Source organism: Trichomonas vaginalis, chromosome VI (assembly GCF_026262505.1).
Source record: "Trichomonas vaginalis G3 chromosome VI, whole genome shotgun sequence".
In the NCBI taxonomy this organism is placed as follows: domain Eukaryota; phylum Parabasalia; order Trichomonadida; family Trichomonadidae; genus Trichomonas; species Trichomonas vaginalis.
Window position 1 is genome coordinate 13,157,039 of NC_067208.1, and position 17,910 is coordinate 13,174,948.

Below are 17,910 nucleotides of genomic sequence, written 5' to 3' on the forward strand. Positions count from 1 at the left end.
CCATGGAACAAATTTATTTGTCGGTGGATTTGAATCTGAAGCAAATGCAACTTTAAGAGTTGGATTGAAAGCAATGATATCATTTACAGATATAGATGTGCATTGTAAGGCGTCGCTACTGAACTTTACTTTAAGCTGAATATTTTCCTGCAAAAGCTGGAATAAATCGAATAGCTTCTAATGGAAGGAATCTTCTAACAGAATTCTTAAACGAAGCTTAAAATCAAATGATTTTCCTGCTGTAATTGGACCACTAACAATTTGTCCTGTTTCTGCATGTTCCCGAATGACTCCATACATCTTCATGTCGAGTCTTTGAGAAACATCTACTTTCTTATATTTGTTCGGTAGTTTGTGAGTTTGAAGTTATATATGCTTCTTCTCTTGCGTTGTCTGCAGAATATACGATACGCCATTTGCAAGATTTGATATCCAGCAACTGCATAGAAAGCGTCATCGAAACCAATCCAAAATCCTGGTGGGTTTGTTTTATTGGAACCTGAACCAATTTCTTTATCTGCAATAAATTGACCTTCCATTTTATACGTAATGAATGTATTGTAAAGGTCCAACATATTTTCACCAGGAGGTGAGAGATTGAATGTTACCCATGTGTTATCTTTAGCAGTTCCAGGTTGTGATGGAATCTTTGCGTCAGAATATTTTCTATTAGTGTCACCAATTTGAACTGCATTGTCTATGATATCGAAATATGAGCGAATCTGATGAATATGCTCTGCTGGAGTAAATTCGTTTAACTGTTCGTTCTGCATGTATTTACTTCAGATAAAAATATCTATTTACTTCATTATTCTCACTCTTCTTCTTGGTATTCGTGGTGGAAGTTGTTTCTTGACATTTTCAATGAACTGTACATTCTTTTTGTCTCAACTTCTTTCACTGGCGGGTCAGGGTTCTTTGACTCGGTTTGTTTTTCAATGAAATTCACGAACTTTGCAATAAGCTCTTGGTTCGTTATTGAAAGTACATCTGGCTTCTTTTTCTTCTTGTTCTATTGACTTTTCAGTTTGAAACAGAAGGTTTTATATGGGCTTCGTGGACTTCACCCTTGCCATGCACCTTAATGTTGTCGCTCTCTGCATTCGCTAATGGAACCTTTCTTTTCTTACGTATATTTTACCATCTTTACTCTGACTTACGTAATAGAAAGGATGTTGTATTCCTCTTGCGTCATTTAATATAATAGACTCTCGCTCTGATTTTGACAAGCTCATTTTACATCGGTTAAAGTTTTAATTTTGTTTTTTATCTGCAGTCAAATGACTCAGACAAGCCCTACGGACAAGACCCAAGGGGTCATAGATGTTGAAGCATTGAAGAAAGAAATTCGCGAGCAAATTTTATCCGAACTGAAGGAACAAAAACAAGAACAAAAGCCAGAGAGACCAAAGAGAAAACTTAGTGAAAAACAACTGCTGCATTAGCTGCTGGAAGACAGAAGAACCCACGTTTGCTGGCGAAAAAAGCTAGAGAAGAAGCAAAAGCTAAAGAAGCTGAAGCAAAGAAAGAGTAAATGGTTTATTTTTATCCGAATTAAATGTATAGACAAATACCTTTATCTGTTGCGTTCAGTAGTGAAAACCCTGACGTCAAAATAAAGGGGAACAGAGTAACGTTTAAGTTTCCAACAGACTGGATTGTGAACATAAATGAAGAGAAGTACATTGGCATAACATCTATGTATATAACACGTGCTTTCAGAAAGGTTGACTTTATACTTCAAGTCGAGATAGAAAATGACGAACAGTCTTTAAGCGCCCAAAACATTCACATATACAAATACTTTAAAGACGATACAACATTGTTGCAATGTATGATTTCATTTAATGAGATGTTCGAGAAAAAGTTCAACATTGAAGTACAAACTTTACAGCCTTTACGTGAGTTTCTTGCACAACTGAAGGAAGAAGGTAGTCAGCCACAACTTATAGACTTTCATTATGAATTTAATGAAAATGAAGATGGAACTCATGACTGTCATTTTGTATTCTCACCATTCAATGAAGTAGCTAAAGAAAAAAAATCCATTACGTATAAGATTTCAAATCTCTGAACCAATGATGACTTCAAGAATGTTTTCAATTATGATGCAATGCTTCCGAGGAAAAATGAATTTTCAAAGATTGTAACACCTGGCATTTGGGATAGAAAGCAAGCTATATTATATTCAAACTTAAGTAAGGGAGTTGAAAATGAGTTCATTGGTCATACAAGAACTTCACCACTTCCTAACCCTAAATACTATAAATTAACTGGCTTCAATCGTGAGTTTTGGATAGACATGTTCTCCACTCATGACCATAATGCCCAGTGTTCTTACCTCCAGACCATAAGGACTGTCTCTACATTGAAGCACAACTCTTAAACTCTACCATCGCAGTATTGTAAAATCTACGCTAGTTTTATTTTTTCTGAAAATTTTTATTTGAGTGAAAGGCATGGAAGGTGAAGGACATTGGCAAACACTCGAACATGACAATGACTATGAAATCTTTTCAGAGTACCCTTATCCAATTAGACGTATAAGCAATAAAAGAGTTGTTAGTGAGTTTGACCAAGGAGATGGTTATATTTGTGTAAATTTAAACAAACACAAGCTGATGAAACATAGAATAGTTGCAGAAACTTTCATTCCGAACCCTGAAGGACTTCGTGAAGTAGACCATATAAACAGAGACAGAGGAGACTTTCATATCTCGAACTTAAGATGGACGACAAGAAGAGAAAACATGAGAAATATTTCTGGTTCAAATGGCTATTGGTTTGACATTGTTGACTCTCTTCCTGAAGACGCTGTTGAAATTATACAATACTCATATCACACGTTAGAGAACTACTACTATGTCCCAAGTGAAGATGCCTTTTACTATTTCATGGGAACTCAATACAGACGAATGAATGTCTTAAGACAGTATAACAAAGATTATATAAACATTACAGATGTAGAAGGAAGAAGAACAAAGCTGTCTATTGCAAAGTTTAAGAGAGACAATGATTATACATAAATGACAAAAATATATGACCTCATTATTTTTATCACGAATGACCTCATTCATGACCTCATTCATGACCTCAGAACTTAAGCTTTCTTATGAATGAAGTCTTAGTCTGAATAGAAAAGTTAAACTTTTCAGCAAAGCAAGGACTAGAAGACTTACATAAGTCGAATGCAATCTCTTGACCGTCATAAAGTGCTTTATATAACTGCATAACACTGAACTCAGAGTCTTTGTCAAATTTTCCTTGCGGAACCATTAAACCTTTATCTTCATCATAGAAACACTGAACAGAGTCAGGAAACATTTCATTAGCGGTTAAAGCAATAACATCTTGCTTCACGCCTTTCATTCTGCAGTGAAATGCAACTTCATTTAAATCGTTAGTGAGTAAGTCTATGTAGGTCTTCTTTCCACAAAATATTGACTTGTATGCTAAACTTTGTTTTCCAGGTGTTATTTCTGCGAAGTCACTATGAAACTGACCAAGGTTTTTACCAATGAGAACTCTTCCATAACGTTTCTCAAACTCTTCAGCTAAACGAGGGATATCTTCATTGTAGAGATGCATACTGTCCGTATCGCTATAAAAGATGTCCATTCCTAAGTCCTCAGCAGTACAGAATACTTCACACATTATTCTCTTCGACATAGACAGAATGTTAACACCAAGTGGACAGAAGTTAAAGTGTCTGCAAATGCTTTTCGTTAGCTTGAAAATAGTTTTATCTGAACCATCCAAACCTTCGAACTTCACTATATGGTTGTAGTTTCTGATGGCATATCTTATAGCATCTTTGTCATTTACTATGGTTATTTTGACTCAATAGGAGATAGAATAGTTTTGCCATAAATGCTGTTCAGAATGAGTTTTATAATTTCTTGTAAGGGTTTCCTTCTTTCTTATACTTTAACCTTAACTCAAACAACTTCTTTACTTCATCTCTTATTCTCATATCTCTGTTTCCATCGTAATAGTATCCTTGCAACACTTCACATTTGACACATTGATATTTTATGAGGTCTTGTAATGTTATATGGTCAACATACATTAAACAGCAAGTGTTTGAACTTCTGGGAACGTTAAGTTCTGGATTTAGTTCAGGGTCACAAACTATTAAAGGAAAGTGTCTATGTATTCCAATCTCTGTTATCTTAATGAGAACAAAGAAGCCAGACATAAACTTTTCACCAATGGGTTCCTTTTGGTCGTCATCGAATAAATGTCTCATGAGATACTCTGTGCTTAGCATCTCATCCTTCATAACCTTTGGAATTCCTTCTAAAGTATAAAGTCTTGCTATAGCTGATGGATATAATGAAACAGCGTCGAAGTCAGCAATGGTTTTCTTTTTGCTCTTTTGTTTCATGTTATCTGACAACATACATCTTCCACCTTGAATGCATCTCGAAATAAATTCTCTTGGTTTATTTGAGAGGTCATAAAGATTTCCATTCGGGAAGTACACTCTGTTCTCAAACAATTTGTTAGCAATAGAACAAATACTAACGTAGTCATAAACGTTTAAATCAAACTCTTTCAATAAGTCATTGCGGAACTTTACAAAACCTTCTCTTAAAATTCTTACATCTTGTTTGCAGTAAAACGTGCTATATTTTTCTAAGTCGAAGTGGTTTTCATCTATTCTGCAACCTTTGATGGAATCTATGTTCTTCATAAATGTATCTGCATCATGGATAAACTTACACGCTTCAGAAATGACACCAGTTCTGTTGTCATTTGCTAACAAAACACTGCTGTAGTAGTTGTATGGAAATACTTCTTTCGGTCCTGTTTGTAAGTTAAACATAGCAGGAAATAGTTTAAGCTTCTTATTTATAACACTATAAGAGTCTTTTATAATAATTGCCCTTCCTTTATATAAACCAGTTATTTGCATTGTTCGTGAACCTTTAATGATGGGAGTTCCTTTCACTTCTGTCATGTGTCTTAAGATGAAGTTTATGTCATAACTGAGGTTGTGAAAATATATTAAACTCTTGTCAGGAAGTCTTTCCAAAAATTCTGTTGCACAGTTTTGACCCCAAATACTTTCACTAACTGAACCATCTTCACTGTCGTAACATATGTTAAAAGCTTTATGAAAGCCATCCGTACTACACTCAAAGTCAGCAAAGAAAACGTGCTCAGGTATGAATTTACATTTAGCTTTATTTACTTCTTTTGACTCTGCTTTCTTCTTCAGTTGTACACAATACTTTGGAGCATATGTCAAATCTTTAAATGGTGCAAGGTTCTGTTTATATAAGTCAGTAGTATATGTGAAAAGTTCTCCATAAGAAATAGGTTCGAAATATTTGCACTCCCACAATGTTTTCATAACATCCCATAACGGTGTTGTTCTATCATAACGAACTACATATTTATCTTCTCTCTTTGTATAAATCTTCATCTGTTTCTCAATGTTCATTCCACCACAAGCTTTGAGAATTTCTTTATAGTTTCGAATGAAGTATGTTGTCATTGGTAATCTTTCATTTAGCATGTAGTGGTCTTCAACAAGAAGTAAGTCAATAGTTCTAACAGTTTCGCATTCTTTTGGTATATATCTCTTTATTTCATTATGTCTTGAGTCATTGAAATAACCAATGGTAACATTAAATGATATACCTGTTGAATCGGAAATTTCTTGTACTTTACTTTGAGGAAAGTCTCTAACACGAATGACTTCTCTCATGTGGTCAATAGTTTCTTCATTTACTCCAGCCTGAATGCAAGCATAAACGAAACAATTGTCCTCTGTCATAAGTGTTGCAGTTCTTTTGTTCAGTTCATTGAAGATTTGGTAGCGTTCAAGATTTATAGGTAATGTGCAAAGATACTTCCAGAACTGACCGCTTCTCTTCTTATAAAACTTCTTTTCACCATTATCTTTCCAAAAGCTTTCTATAAGTGCTGGGTTTCCTGTTTGCTTAAGAGCTTCCAAAATGGCTTTCTGGTCATTTGTCAGTGTGCTTTCATCTCTATATGGTCTCTTTTTTGGTTTGCCTTTCTTTACATCTGACATCGTTAAGCCTTCATATTCTGTTAAATCATACATCTTTATTTCAGTAAGATTCTTTATGTTTGTCAAGAAGAAGTCATAGTGCATTTCAACAATACCTGCAGCATTTGCTTCTATCTCTGATATAAAGTTCTCCTTCAAGAGCTGATGTAGTAATGTTCCAATATTATTGAGGTTTAACGTAGAACATTCATACTTTCCACCAAGTTTATAACATACCATCCATCTTTGTTGTGAGTTTATTTTAATTTTCTCTAAGAGTCTCATGAAAACCTTACCGAAATGTTTGTGTAAGTAGTCTCTGTTTGGTTCATCTAAAGCTTCGATGTTAAAGTCAATGAGTCTATTGCCTGACTTCACATTTCTCTTCCTATTCTCTTCATCTTTCTTTAACCATCTCTCACCTTCTTTGGTTTGTCGTCAATGGAACGAATGACATCGTTAGCTTTGCGAACTTGTTCTATAGCACTTTAAACATCTCTCTTCTCTGTTGTTTCAGGTGTATCTCTCTTTCGTGTTTCACCAACGTTTGCATTTGTTATGTCAAACATCTCTCTTCTTACTTCATGAGGTACTGAACGTCTATGATATAAGTCAATAGCAATGTCATTTAAAGGAAATGCTATTGCATGGACTTCGTCCTCGCCGCGTTGCGGCTTTATGAACTCATGAATTCTATCATAACTTATTGCACCATTATAGTCTTTAATGAAGTCAGCGAGTGCTTTTTTGTTTGTTGCGTAATGCTTTGCAACATCTATATTAGCTTCTGTAAGAAGTTGTTTTATTTCCGAGTGTTCTAACTTAGACAACTTCCGATACATCTTTAGTAGGAAATAAAAAAATATTTTTTGAAAAAATTAGATTAGATTTTTTTTAAGTTATTTTCAAAATAATTTAATATTTTTATTTTAATAAACACATGCAAGATTGCAAGTTCTTTTCATACAATGCTCTCGCTACTGCCATCAAGAATGAGTTCAATAATGCTTCAAACGTTAATGTTATCTTTAACAAGAAGTTTGTGAAAGAATCTAAGTTTGGTCAGTATGTCAGACCATTAGCTATCGTCATTGACCGCAAACGTTATACTTCACAAGAGTTAGCAGTAGTTTTGAAACAAAAGGGTTTCTTCGTGAATGTCAAAGATACTCATTATACTGTTATAAAAGAACTCCAACATTGACTTCTTCAGTATTGCTATGAATCTTTCCGAACAGAAAGAATATAAGAAGGGTGAAACAAATGTGAAATATTATCCTTCATCTCTGAAGACAATAACGAACAAAGATGTTATACAAAAGTTCTTACCAAAGGTTGAAGAAGCTTCAATTGACATTGACGAAGGAAGTGAAATGGTTGAAGAAATTGACCCTGAAGCTATTTAAGCAAAAATATATTTTTGTATAAAATTTCAAAGCATTGAACAAAAAAAGTTTTTTTATTCTTCCTCTTTGAAGTTATCAAAATATTCTGTTATTTTTTCCTTCAGTAATGTTAAGTCTTCTTTGAAGGTAAGTATTGTGCAACCTTTGATGTCATAGTGTGTTGAGGAAGAGTATTTTTGACAATTTCCTTTATTTGCTCATTAGGTGTCATTGGAAAATCGGTAAGTTTTCACGATAGAACCAGTTTCTGTCAGATTTATATATTTTAGCTAAGTCATAAAAGCTCTTGTTGTTTCTTCTCACTAAATGCAACATAACCATATCTCTGTCTTCTTCATTCTCCAACTCTTCAGTATAAATCATATACTTATAGTTCTTTTCCTTTCCTTTTGTACTGAACGCGGTATTCTTTCTGAATGCTTTTGTCTTTGGATCAATGACTTCATCTTTTGCTTGAAGTTTCTTTTCCATCTCTCCACGTTCTGCTTTATATAGTTCATCTAACATCATGAAAATATAACAAGCATAACGAGGTGAAGCCCACATTGCTACAGCATTTACTAAAAGTCTATGAACATAAAACCTTTCAAACCAGGAGCCAAATTTTTACGATTTTCGTACGGAATCTCTTCCCTCGGTTTTCCGAGGGAAGCAATCATATGAGGAAATTCTTCTAAAAGTTCTTTTGCCTGTTGGTTTTCAAACCAATGATATGCTTGCTTTGTAGAACGAAGAGCGTTCATTATACTTTGCATTTGATACATATCATCTTTGACTGAACGAATGAGTCTCAATTGTTTGTTATATTGTATGTATTCGTATTCTTCATTTATGGCTTCATGAACGATAGCAGTTGTTGTGTTCTCTAATGTTGTCATTACTGTTTCTTATATACAAGATAAAAAATTTTGTTAGAAAAAAATTAGCGTTATTTTCTGACTTTCACAAAAGACCAAAAATAAACGCTTTACATGTATTTTTCAGCAACTTCGTCAAATAATTTTATAGCTTTATCTATCTCATCTACTTCAAACGTTTCTTTACCTTTTATGGGAGCACCATACATTTTCTCAAAAACTTCAAGCAGTTCTGTTTCAGCAGCTCTCATATCATTTACAAACACAACCTTAACTCTATTGACTGTACTGTCATATCTTTTAGTTATATTAAATGTTCTTCCTATCTTATATCTCTTTGTATTGAAGTCCTTCGGTTTCTGAACGATATAAAGTAAGCCTTCACTGCAACGTTCAGTATCGAATGAACCATATGTTATGAAATTATATCCAACAACTGGGTCAATCCAGAACAAAACTATTGGTATAAGACTTTTGTCTATGAGATATGCTGTAGTTCCATAGAATCTTACCGATATCAAAAGCTCAGGATTTCTTGTCAAAATTTTCTGACTAGAAGCATTTCTAACCCAGTCCTTTGCTCTCTTTCCAGATGGAGATAAAATGTCTGACAAAGAAATTATTTTTGTATTTCTTTGAGTATCTTACGTTTAAATCACCAATTCTAACCACTTTGGTCTCATTGTTTATCTTTTTAACTGTTTCAAACTCTGTGTTTGTCATTTCCTGTTCTTACATACAAAATAAAAAAAAATATTTTAAAAAAACTAGCGTTAATTTTATTTTTTCTATCTTGTATAAAAGATATGATTTCATAGAGTTTTTTTACGAAGTGTCAAAGTTCTCTTCGTAAAAATATAACAGTTATATAATGAAATTTGGTCATTTTTTCACGATTTTCGTACGGAATCTCTATCCTCGGTTTTTCGAGGGTAGCAAACATATGAGGAAACTCATGAAATTTCATACGGAATTCAGCAAAAATAATGTTTATGTTAGAATGTTAGATCTAACATGTTTTCTAACATGTTTTCTAACATGGTCTAAAACATACAAAACTCATGAAATTTCATACGGAATTCAATAAAAATAATGTTTATGTTAGAATGTTAGATCTAACATGTTTTCTAACATGTTTTCTAACATAACTATTTACAAGCGTTTTACATGGTATATGTTGCGATGGTTCATGACTCTAAACAATTTCGTGGCTTCAATTTCTTCTTTTAGTATGTCAAAAGTTTTAACGATACCGAAGGTTTCTTTATACTTCTTCTTGACGTCAGATAGAAGGAAATCGTCAGCTGTTGGATAGTTTTTGTTTAGAAATGTCAACATGTCCATTTTATCTTCTGCTGGTTTCTCTGCTTCTTTCTTTAAATCTGCATAGTCGTTTCGCATACGTTCTATCTCTTTGACGGAGTAGTTATATTTCCTCATTGCTGCTTTACATTTTGAACATTGCGGATTCATTTTTGCGTTATATTCTGAAACCTTACCTGCAAGTATGACCAAGGCGTCAATGGTTTTCTTCATCTCGAACATAGCGGGTTTTATTTGTTCGTTCCATACCTTACCCCTACTATCTTTATCTCTTATTTCCCAAACACATTTTGCAACTAATGAAACAAAGTTATCGTAGGTCTTAAATTCTTCAGATTTATATATGTCAGAGATGTTCTTATATACCATGTCGCAATCTTTGTCCATAACCTTATGGTTGCAATGAAATCCAAGAAACTCATAATTTACCTTTCGTATGAACTTCTTTATTTCTACTGAGTCAGTCAGTCCGACTTCTATTTCATCGAATTCTGGAATAGTGAGTTTTTGTTGTTGGATTTCAGGAAGTTTAGGTAGATGGTCAATAATATCCTGCATTTCATAAAGATACTGTTCATTTGTTTCATCTTTCGCACTACAGTCTAAATTACTTGTTAAAAGTTCTTGCTTTATCTTCTGGATTTCTGTTTCGAAAGTATATGAAGAAGGAATGAAGCTTTTCATCTCTACTAACATTGAAGTTGGATTCATGACTAACGAGTTTGGTGCTGTTGTTGCTAACATGTTCTTACAATAAAAATAAAAAATATTTTTTTAAAAAAACCAACTTTATTTTTTATTTCGGGAAAATTCATGATTTTCGAGAGTTTTAGACCATGTTAGAAAACGTGTTAGAAAACATGTTAGATCTAACATTCTAACATAAAATATATTTTTGGTGTAAATTTCATGAGTTTTCTACGATGTTAGAAAACAGGTTAGAAAACATGTTAGATCTAACATTCTAACATAAAATATATTTTTGGTGTAAATTTCATGAGTTTTCTACGATGTTAGAAAACGTGTTAGAAAACATGTTAGATCTAACATTCTAACATAAAATATATTTTTGTCGAAAAAAAATGGTTCATTTACTCACAATATTTTTGTACAAAACGACCCCAAACTTTTAACTTCTTTTCTGCAGCTTCTAATGTTATCTTAGCGAGTTCATATTCTCTAAATTCTCTCTTTAAATCTTCTTGTTCCCATTGGTCTAGTTCGTATGGAGAATCTCTATAACCAGAACATATCTCACGTTCATGTTCTATTTGTTTTTCATGCATTTTTCTAACTTCTTCTTCAAACAAAGGTTTTGCATTCTCTACTGTATCTTCAAGTTCTTCTTCATCTAACTTCTCATGAACTTTCTTGTCTATGGAGTCCATAATATCTTTGACATAAAATGCATACTTTACAGAGCACCATTCAGCAACAAAATGAACGAGGTCAGGATGTATGTAAATACCTTTGAATTCATTCATAACACCCTTAGTAAGCTCATAAAATGCTTGTTTTGAGGTTGAGCCACTTTTGGCTCGACCATATTCTTTCAACCAAAACTCAAGAATTTCCTGCATTTTAGCACTATTGAGAAATCTGTTTAAATGGTTTAACTTTCCTGCTTCTCTTGCCATCTTTGTCGCATTTACATAACCATCCCTGTCTCTACGTAAGACTTCAATACCGTTGTAAGTGCCTTTTGTGAATGTTTCGCCATTAGATTTGTTCGTGAACGTTTTTGCTTCGACTGACATATCTGTTCTTACATACAAAATAAAAAGTTAGAAAAAAAATAAAACTAGCGTTATTTTTTCTATCTTGAGAAAATCCACGAAAATTCATAAATTTAGGTCATGTATGTTAAAATAAATGGTACCATTAATAATTCCATGACTGTTCTCATTCATGTCTGATTTACATCTAATGAAAAAGTTTAGAAGAATTTTCTTATTCTTTCTGGCATATTTTTGTCTTTCCAGTACTCCCGCTCTAATGGTCCCAGATGTGTTGGCTTTGACTCTCTCAAGTTCTTAGATGGTATAACATCTTCAACGCCTCCTTCATATCTTACTTTATAAGTGTCATCGTTTATGTTGTAGTCAAGTATTTCAATAACCACTCCTCGCTTTGCTTCGTCAATGGTTTCAGCAAGTTTGCCATTACTACTTTCGACTAATTTATGTCGAGGGTAAAATGCTATGGAGTCGTCAGCAGCTTTTATAAGATATCCATTACCTTGCGTAGAGTCTACGATATAATAATTTCGACTTAACCTTAAACGTTTCTTTGTCAATGGTTTGTCGTCAAGAACTACACGAACTTTTGTACCAGGAATGAGGGTAAATTGTGTTGAATTTCTGATATTTTGTGTTTGGCTTCGTTTCTTTTGTATATACTTTTCTTCTTGTTGTTGTGTCATTGAATTTGGTGTATGTCCTGTTGTAGAATGTGTTGAGGAATTGTAAACTTCGATGAAATGTTTCATTGTTTCTTCGGTAAAGTCTCGCTCTTGATTTAAATCTCTGAGAGTCCTTATGAAGCGGTTAATGATACCGAGTATGTTATGGTTATGGTCTTCAGTAGTGTAGTGAGTTATGTTATGCTTAATGAGAAATTCTGTGATTTCGTTGCTGAGGTATGCACCGTCTTGGTCTGATGTTAAAATACTTGGGCTATGTTCTGCTACAAACTTTTGTAAAACTCTTAACACTTCATGAGTTCCTTTATTTCTCATTATATACGCATATGCTTTACGAGTGTTAACATTTATGAAGATGAGGAATGGTTTATGTCCTCCTTTTCTGCTTTGAATGAGAGTGTCAAATTGGTATGCGTCAGGAGTGTTGGAGTAAATTGGTAAAAAGTAGTCGTAAGGGTTTATTTTTGTTTGATGTACAACATTTTTGTCAAAGAACCTTTTCACTTCAGCTCTGTTAGTAAATCCCCAACTCTTTGCAGCTTCATTGAACTTCTTAAATGACCTCCATGGATGTTGTTCGAATACTTCTTTCAAGCTCATTTATGTAAAAATAAAGATTTTATTCTAGGCTCAAGCGCGTTCATTGAACGCGGTACCATGCGAATACAGTCACAAATGGTGGCATATAATCTTCACCTGAGCCTGTTGGATTTGTTGTGAAAGTGTGTGAATGATTTCCTGCGGTTCCACAGAAAATACCTGCGCTTGAATCTACTGGGTCACTTGAAATATCATATCTATGCATTCCCTGTCTATCCGAACCTGCTGCAAGATTTGTATAACCTCTTTTTGTTATTGAATGTGAATGATTACCTGTTGTGTTTGTAGTTCCTGCATGAGTGTGCGGTGGAAGGTTTGCTTCTTTAATTTTCTTCGAACCGCCTGTTTGCTTTGAATATCTAGCACAGTATAAGAATTTATCTACAATCTGTTCCCACGTACCGAAACCCAGAACTGTTGCTGGATTTGTTGAGTTCATTGACGTATAAATAGAACCTATAGGATATAATGTTTGAAGTATTTCTGTCTTTAATGTTTGAAGCTCTGTTTTGTCAGCTTTACTGTCTAACATTGTTGGTAGCTCATGTGTTTCAAAGTTTCTGACATGACCTTCAATGTTCATACATTTGTTATTTAAGGAGTTTAGTGTATCTTTTACGCTTGTACTTGGATTTTCTAATGGTGCACTTGAACCCAAATCATAGTTCAATATTATGTCGTCTGCTCTAACAGTAGTGAAGGATTTATGTGTATGGTTCTTGTCTGCTTTCTTGTCATATAAATCTTGAGCAGTGAATTTAACATTATTTTCATCCTCCATGACATAAACATCTTTACATCTAATGTTTCTCATCGTCGTTATGTCGTCATCCGATGTTAAACCTTGTGGAAAGTTAGGAGGTTTACAATATAATGCATCCCCACCAGTTTCTTCAACCGTTCCTTCAATACTTTCTATAGCAACAGTTGTGAAGGATTTATGTGTATGGTTCTTGTCTGCTTTCTTATCTAACATTGCTGGTAGTTCATATGCTTCAAAGTTTCTGGCATGACTTTCAATGTTCCTGCAACTGTTATCTAAACTGTTAAGAGTATCTTTTACGCTTGTACTTGGATTCTCTAAAGGTGCACTTGAACCAAGGGTATAGTTCAATATTATGTCGTCTGCTCTAACAGTAGTGAAGGATTTATGTGTATGGTTCTTGTCGGCTTTACTGTCTAAAGAAGTTTGAAGTTCATTTATATCGGAGATGTTGTGTTTATGAGATTTCAAAACTTTGTTCGTTGCTTCGAGTTCATCTTTGTCAGCTTTACTTTTAATAGCATCTTCAAACGTTATTTTTGACTTAACTCTCAAAGTAAATCTTGGTTCAACTAGTACACCGTTAACAGAGAAAGTAGAGGCATAAATTTCAGCGTTATAACCAAATGCTTCTGGTGCTTTAGCTACATCATACTGTACAGTACAGCTTATGTCATAACCTTTAGCACGAATGTATTTATATCTTCTTTCATTAACATTTTTTGTCTTCGCTTCATCACTTCGTGTTAAATATCCATGGTAGTCCGTTATAATCTGTTCGTCTGAAGTTATATAATGAACATGGTTCTTGTCCGCTTTTTCGGCTAATTTCTCATTAACATCATTCACTTCTAATTCAACTCTTCCGCCAGAACTCTTATTATCATTAATCTTTTTCATTAATTCGGTAATTACGTCATAAAGACTATATTCTGTTTTCGGTTTTGTAAATAATGAGTCAAAATTTCTTTTCATCATTACATCGCTGACATTAATGATATCACCAATTCCTTTTTCATTTATTCTCTTCATTAATTCTGCAATAATGACGAATATATAATCTGTTAATTTATTCTCTTCATCGAGGGTTATAGAATGTTTTGAAATTGAATCATTAACTCCTCTAAATAAATCAATAACTTCAGGATACACGTTTTTAATGTCTTGAATAACCCGACCAGTATCCTCGCCACTATGTGGCTCTGAGCCCGTTGGGCTCTGTTGTTCATGTTCTTCGTTCCCGTCGTTACGTGGTTTTATATCTCTAACCATCATCAACGCAGCCATAACCGGAGGGTTTGTTGCTACCTGTTCGAAAATCCGTCCGTTATGTATGGTATATCTAAATAATTTCTTTGTGTTTGTTAAAACATTTGAAACAAGTCTTTTAAAACCATCTACAAAATTTCCTGTTTCACCTAATGTTCTTGCAGCATTTACAAGCTCACCCATTCCCGCTTTTGACCCCAAAAACGTCCATATTGCATTTATTTCACTCTGTATAGTTGTCCATTCAGCGAAACTAATTCCTGCATTCGCTAAGCTGAAAATGAAATTCAGTGGATCGAACTTAATTCCACCTTCTTTTTCAATTTCAACGAACTCACTAACATGAGATTTTAAATATTCTTTCGTTAAAATTGTTTTCCCCGATGTTATGTCATTAACGAAACTATCACCGTCAAAAGTTAACGAATTCAATTTCGTCGTTGATGCTTTTATTTCATACACCGCTTTATCGATAGTTTTTGGCTCACCTTCTTTAGAAGCATATGAAACATTAATGAATGAATTATATGTATTCGTGAATGAATTAAAATCAATGATTTTCATTAATGACGCCTTTAATGATTCATTAACTGTTGAATCCCTTAAAACAATTAATGAACTGTCCTTTATGAAAGGTACCCTGCAAACCGTCGAGTTTGGATCAAATGCTGTAGTTGGTGCAGGAATATTAATGATATAAGTCATTAAATCATTAAGTGACGTAAATAATGTTGTCGTTTTTGATTTAATTTCTTTAGCATCTGTTATATACGGTAATTTTATTTCTGTAGTTTCTGAATTAAAGATATTCGCTAAAATGTTTTGTAAACTGTTTTGAACAGCTGTGTAAACCGTTGAATCCGGAACTCTTACGATTTCACCGTCCTTAATAAAAGGCATTGCACATGGTGTAGTGCTTGGATCGAATCTTTTTGGGTTATGATTCAACATATATTCTAATGCTTCATGAACAGACTTATATACTGTTGTGTCGTTCTTCATGACAACTTCACCATTTACAATGAATGGCATAGTGCATGGAGTTAAAATAGGGTCAAACTTTTCATAGTCCTTCCATGTTATGTATTTCTCGGTATTTCCATCACTGATAACAATATATTTGTCAGTAAGTGTGAGAGAGTATTGACCAAAATATAAACGTTTAGCTCTGTCAGCTTCATACGCATATGCAGCAATACTCATATTTTAATGAGAATAAAATGTTGTTCTATTTGCAAAGTACAGACCCAAACGAATACGGGACAGTAAAGCTACAAACAAACTTAGGTCTACAGAATGAGCCACTTGCATTCAGAATGGTTGACTTCAATACTATCGCTTCATTCGTTATAACAGATGAAACAGATTTCATGGAGCTTGAAATAGATGGAAAGAAGCACGAAATAAGATTTCACAATAATGTAGAATATAAGATGGAAACATTAGCCGGAGTGTTAAATGCTCTCATAAATACTACAATAAACAAGGAGAACGAAGAAAACTTAATGAATGTTAAACTTATTGCAGGAGTTTTGAAGTTCAGTTATGCGAAGGAGTTTAAGATAACACGAATGAGTCATAGAGTTCAATTGCTTCTGGGAGCATACCATATGACATGTCCTTTGAAAAGTGTTGACAAAACGATTGAGATGAAATCTGTTCCATACGTATGTTATGGTAATTGTTTATACATTGAGTCAAAAATAGCTAATGTCACAGGTATTTCAGGAGTTAATAGTAAAGGTTCAGTAGAATATAAATCCTTCTGTTATGCAGTCAATTCAATGTTCATTCCAAACGTTCCTGTCATAGTAACTCATTTAGGTAAATGGGTTCGCATTAGTCCTCATAATTTGAAAGACATGCAATTCAGACTTGTTGACTTTCAAGGAGAGCCTGTAGAACTGAAGGCACCAGTGCGAATGACTGTTGAAGTTGACTTTTTAGAAAATATTAAATGCAACAGCTTACAAGAGAACTCAGAGCTAAAAATATAAAGTATGAATGTTATGTATTAGGTCATGAACTTTGGTTGTTGCTGTTTGATGAAACAAATGAGTTAGTTATGTCAGTCAAGAGAACAGAAAAAGGCGTCAAAGGCGCCGAGCGCAAAGCGCTATATTGTGTTAGTGAAAACTGCACCAAGTCAATAAGATTAGGTTTGCATTATGAAGATGAGTTCGATACTGTTGAAGAAGTTTTGGATAGATATTACAAATTGCTTTAATTTACTAAAACATATTTCAAACAAAGCTTATATTCTGTTGAAAGTTTTGTATATTCATTCGAATATTTATACTTAAACTCAACTCCTGTAGTTCCTGGTGTTTCAATGATGCGGATGTTACCTATTTTCATGAATGGTGGCGTTTGACCACAGCATTCGATTTCAGGGTCGAGATAGTCAATGACACATTGTTTCCCTGTTATTCGTGATATAACATTTTCAAGGTCCTCCTTTGTTAGAATTATTTGGTTCTTGCTTATAAGATTTGTCAAAAGCTTCTTATCGTCTTTGAGTAAAATTGTTTGGTATAACTGAAGAAGGTAATGGTCTACGTTATCTGAAGGATTTGTTTGAACATTTGTGTAAGGGTTGTCGTTGGCTTCTCTTGAAAGAATTTGGTCCAGTGGTGGATACTCTAACTTAACATCTGATGTAGCGTTAGCGTTTGAAGCTGAGTTTAAATTCACGGATTTCAGTTCTGGTTCTTTTTCTTTCAAACACTCTGAACTATAGTTCTTTATGACAATATTGTTTGTCGTTCGTGAGTCAACATTTGATGTTGGTTCAATTGGAACATTAACGGCACCAGCTAAGATGGATTTGCTTCTCATTTCATATAGAATAAAAACCTTTTATATGTATGAAATGAACAATATACTCGACAAGGGTTTGAATGTAAAGCTAACGAATGAAAATATTGTTGAATTCACTGAGACAGGTGCTGTGTATAAAGATGTAGAACTACTGAACAAAAGAGCTAAGGGAAGAAGCAGGAACATGAACAAAGGGTGGAAGCCTATAAAAATTTATGTCAATGATGGCTCAGGAGGTTCAAACATAAAGTATGCAGAAAGTTATAGAGTTTATGCTCTCAAAGGTGAAAAGCCTTCATTTAAGAACAGCTATTCTAACGCATATCCTCAAAAGCTAACGGATGGGAAGTGGATGATATGAATGACAGCAAAAATATTAACAGAAATGGCGACAGAGATGCATGGAATTTGTTTACCATCAGTCA

General features: G+C 33.9%; 5 protein-coding genes and 3 pseudogenes across 8 annotated transcripts, besides 2 other annotated features; 1 reads left to right on the top strand and 7 right to left on the bottom strand.

Moving 5' to 3' along the window:
• Nucleotides 1-17,910: part of a mobile genetic element that runs on past both edges of the window.
• Nucleotides 1-17,910: part of a mobile genetic element that runs on past both edges of the window.
• On the top strand, nucleotides 1,281-1,534 carry TVAGG3_0857350 (annotated as a pseudogene). The gene has a single exon. A coding segment is annotated over exon 1 (254 nt).
• On the bottom strand, nucleotides 3,831-4,828 carry TVAGG3_0857360 (annotated as a pseudogene). The gene has a single exon. A coding segment is annotated over exon 1 (998 nt).
• TVAGG3_0857370 (organellar and viral DNA polymerase type B) lies at nucleotides 5,461-6,310 on the bottom strand (the record flags this gene model as incomplete). The annotated part of the gene is made up of 1 exon (XM_051249578.1): nucleotides 5,461-6,310. A coding segment is annotated over one exon (850 nt), but the record flags the coding sequence as incomplete, so codon positions are not given.
• TVAGG3_0857380 lies at nucleotides 7,873-8,309 on the bottom strand (annotated as a pseudogene). The gene has a single exon. A coding segment is annotated over exon 1 (437 nt).
• On the bottom strand, nucleotides 9,441-10,355 carry TVAGG3_0857390 (organellar and viral DNA polymerase type B; the record flags this gene model as incomplete). The annotated part of the gene is made up of 1 exon (XM_051249579.1): nucleotides 9,441-10,355. One exon carries the CDS (start codon nucleotides 10,353-10,355, stop codon nucleotides 9,441-9,443), a length of 915 nt encoding a protein of 304 aa, XP_051085054.1.
• On the bottom strand, nucleotides 10,703-11,368 carry TVAGG3_0857400 (uncharacterized protein; the record flags this gene model as incomplete). Its single annotated transcript, XM_051249580.1, has 1 exon — nucleotides 10,703-11,368. One exon carries the CDS (start codon nucleotides 11,366-11,368, stop codon nucleotides 10,703-10,705), a length of 666 nt encoding a protein of 221 aa, XP_051085055.1.
• TVAGG3_0857410 (integrase core domain containing protein family) lies at nucleotides 12,011-12,633 on the bottom strand (the record flags this gene model as incomplete). Its single annotated transcript, XM_051249581.1, has 1 exon — nucleotides 12,011-12,633. A coding segment is annotated over one exon (623 nt), but the record flags the coding sequence as incomplete, so codon positions are not given.
• On the bottom strand, nucleotides 16,889-17,503 carry TVAGG3_0857420 (uncharacterized protein; the record flags this gene model as incomplete). The annotated part of the gene is made up of 1 exon (XM_051249582.1): nucleotides 16,889-17,503. One exon carries the CDS (start codon nucleotides 17,501-17,503, stop codon nucleotides 16,889-16,891), a length of 615 nt encoding a protein of 204 aa, XP_051085057.1.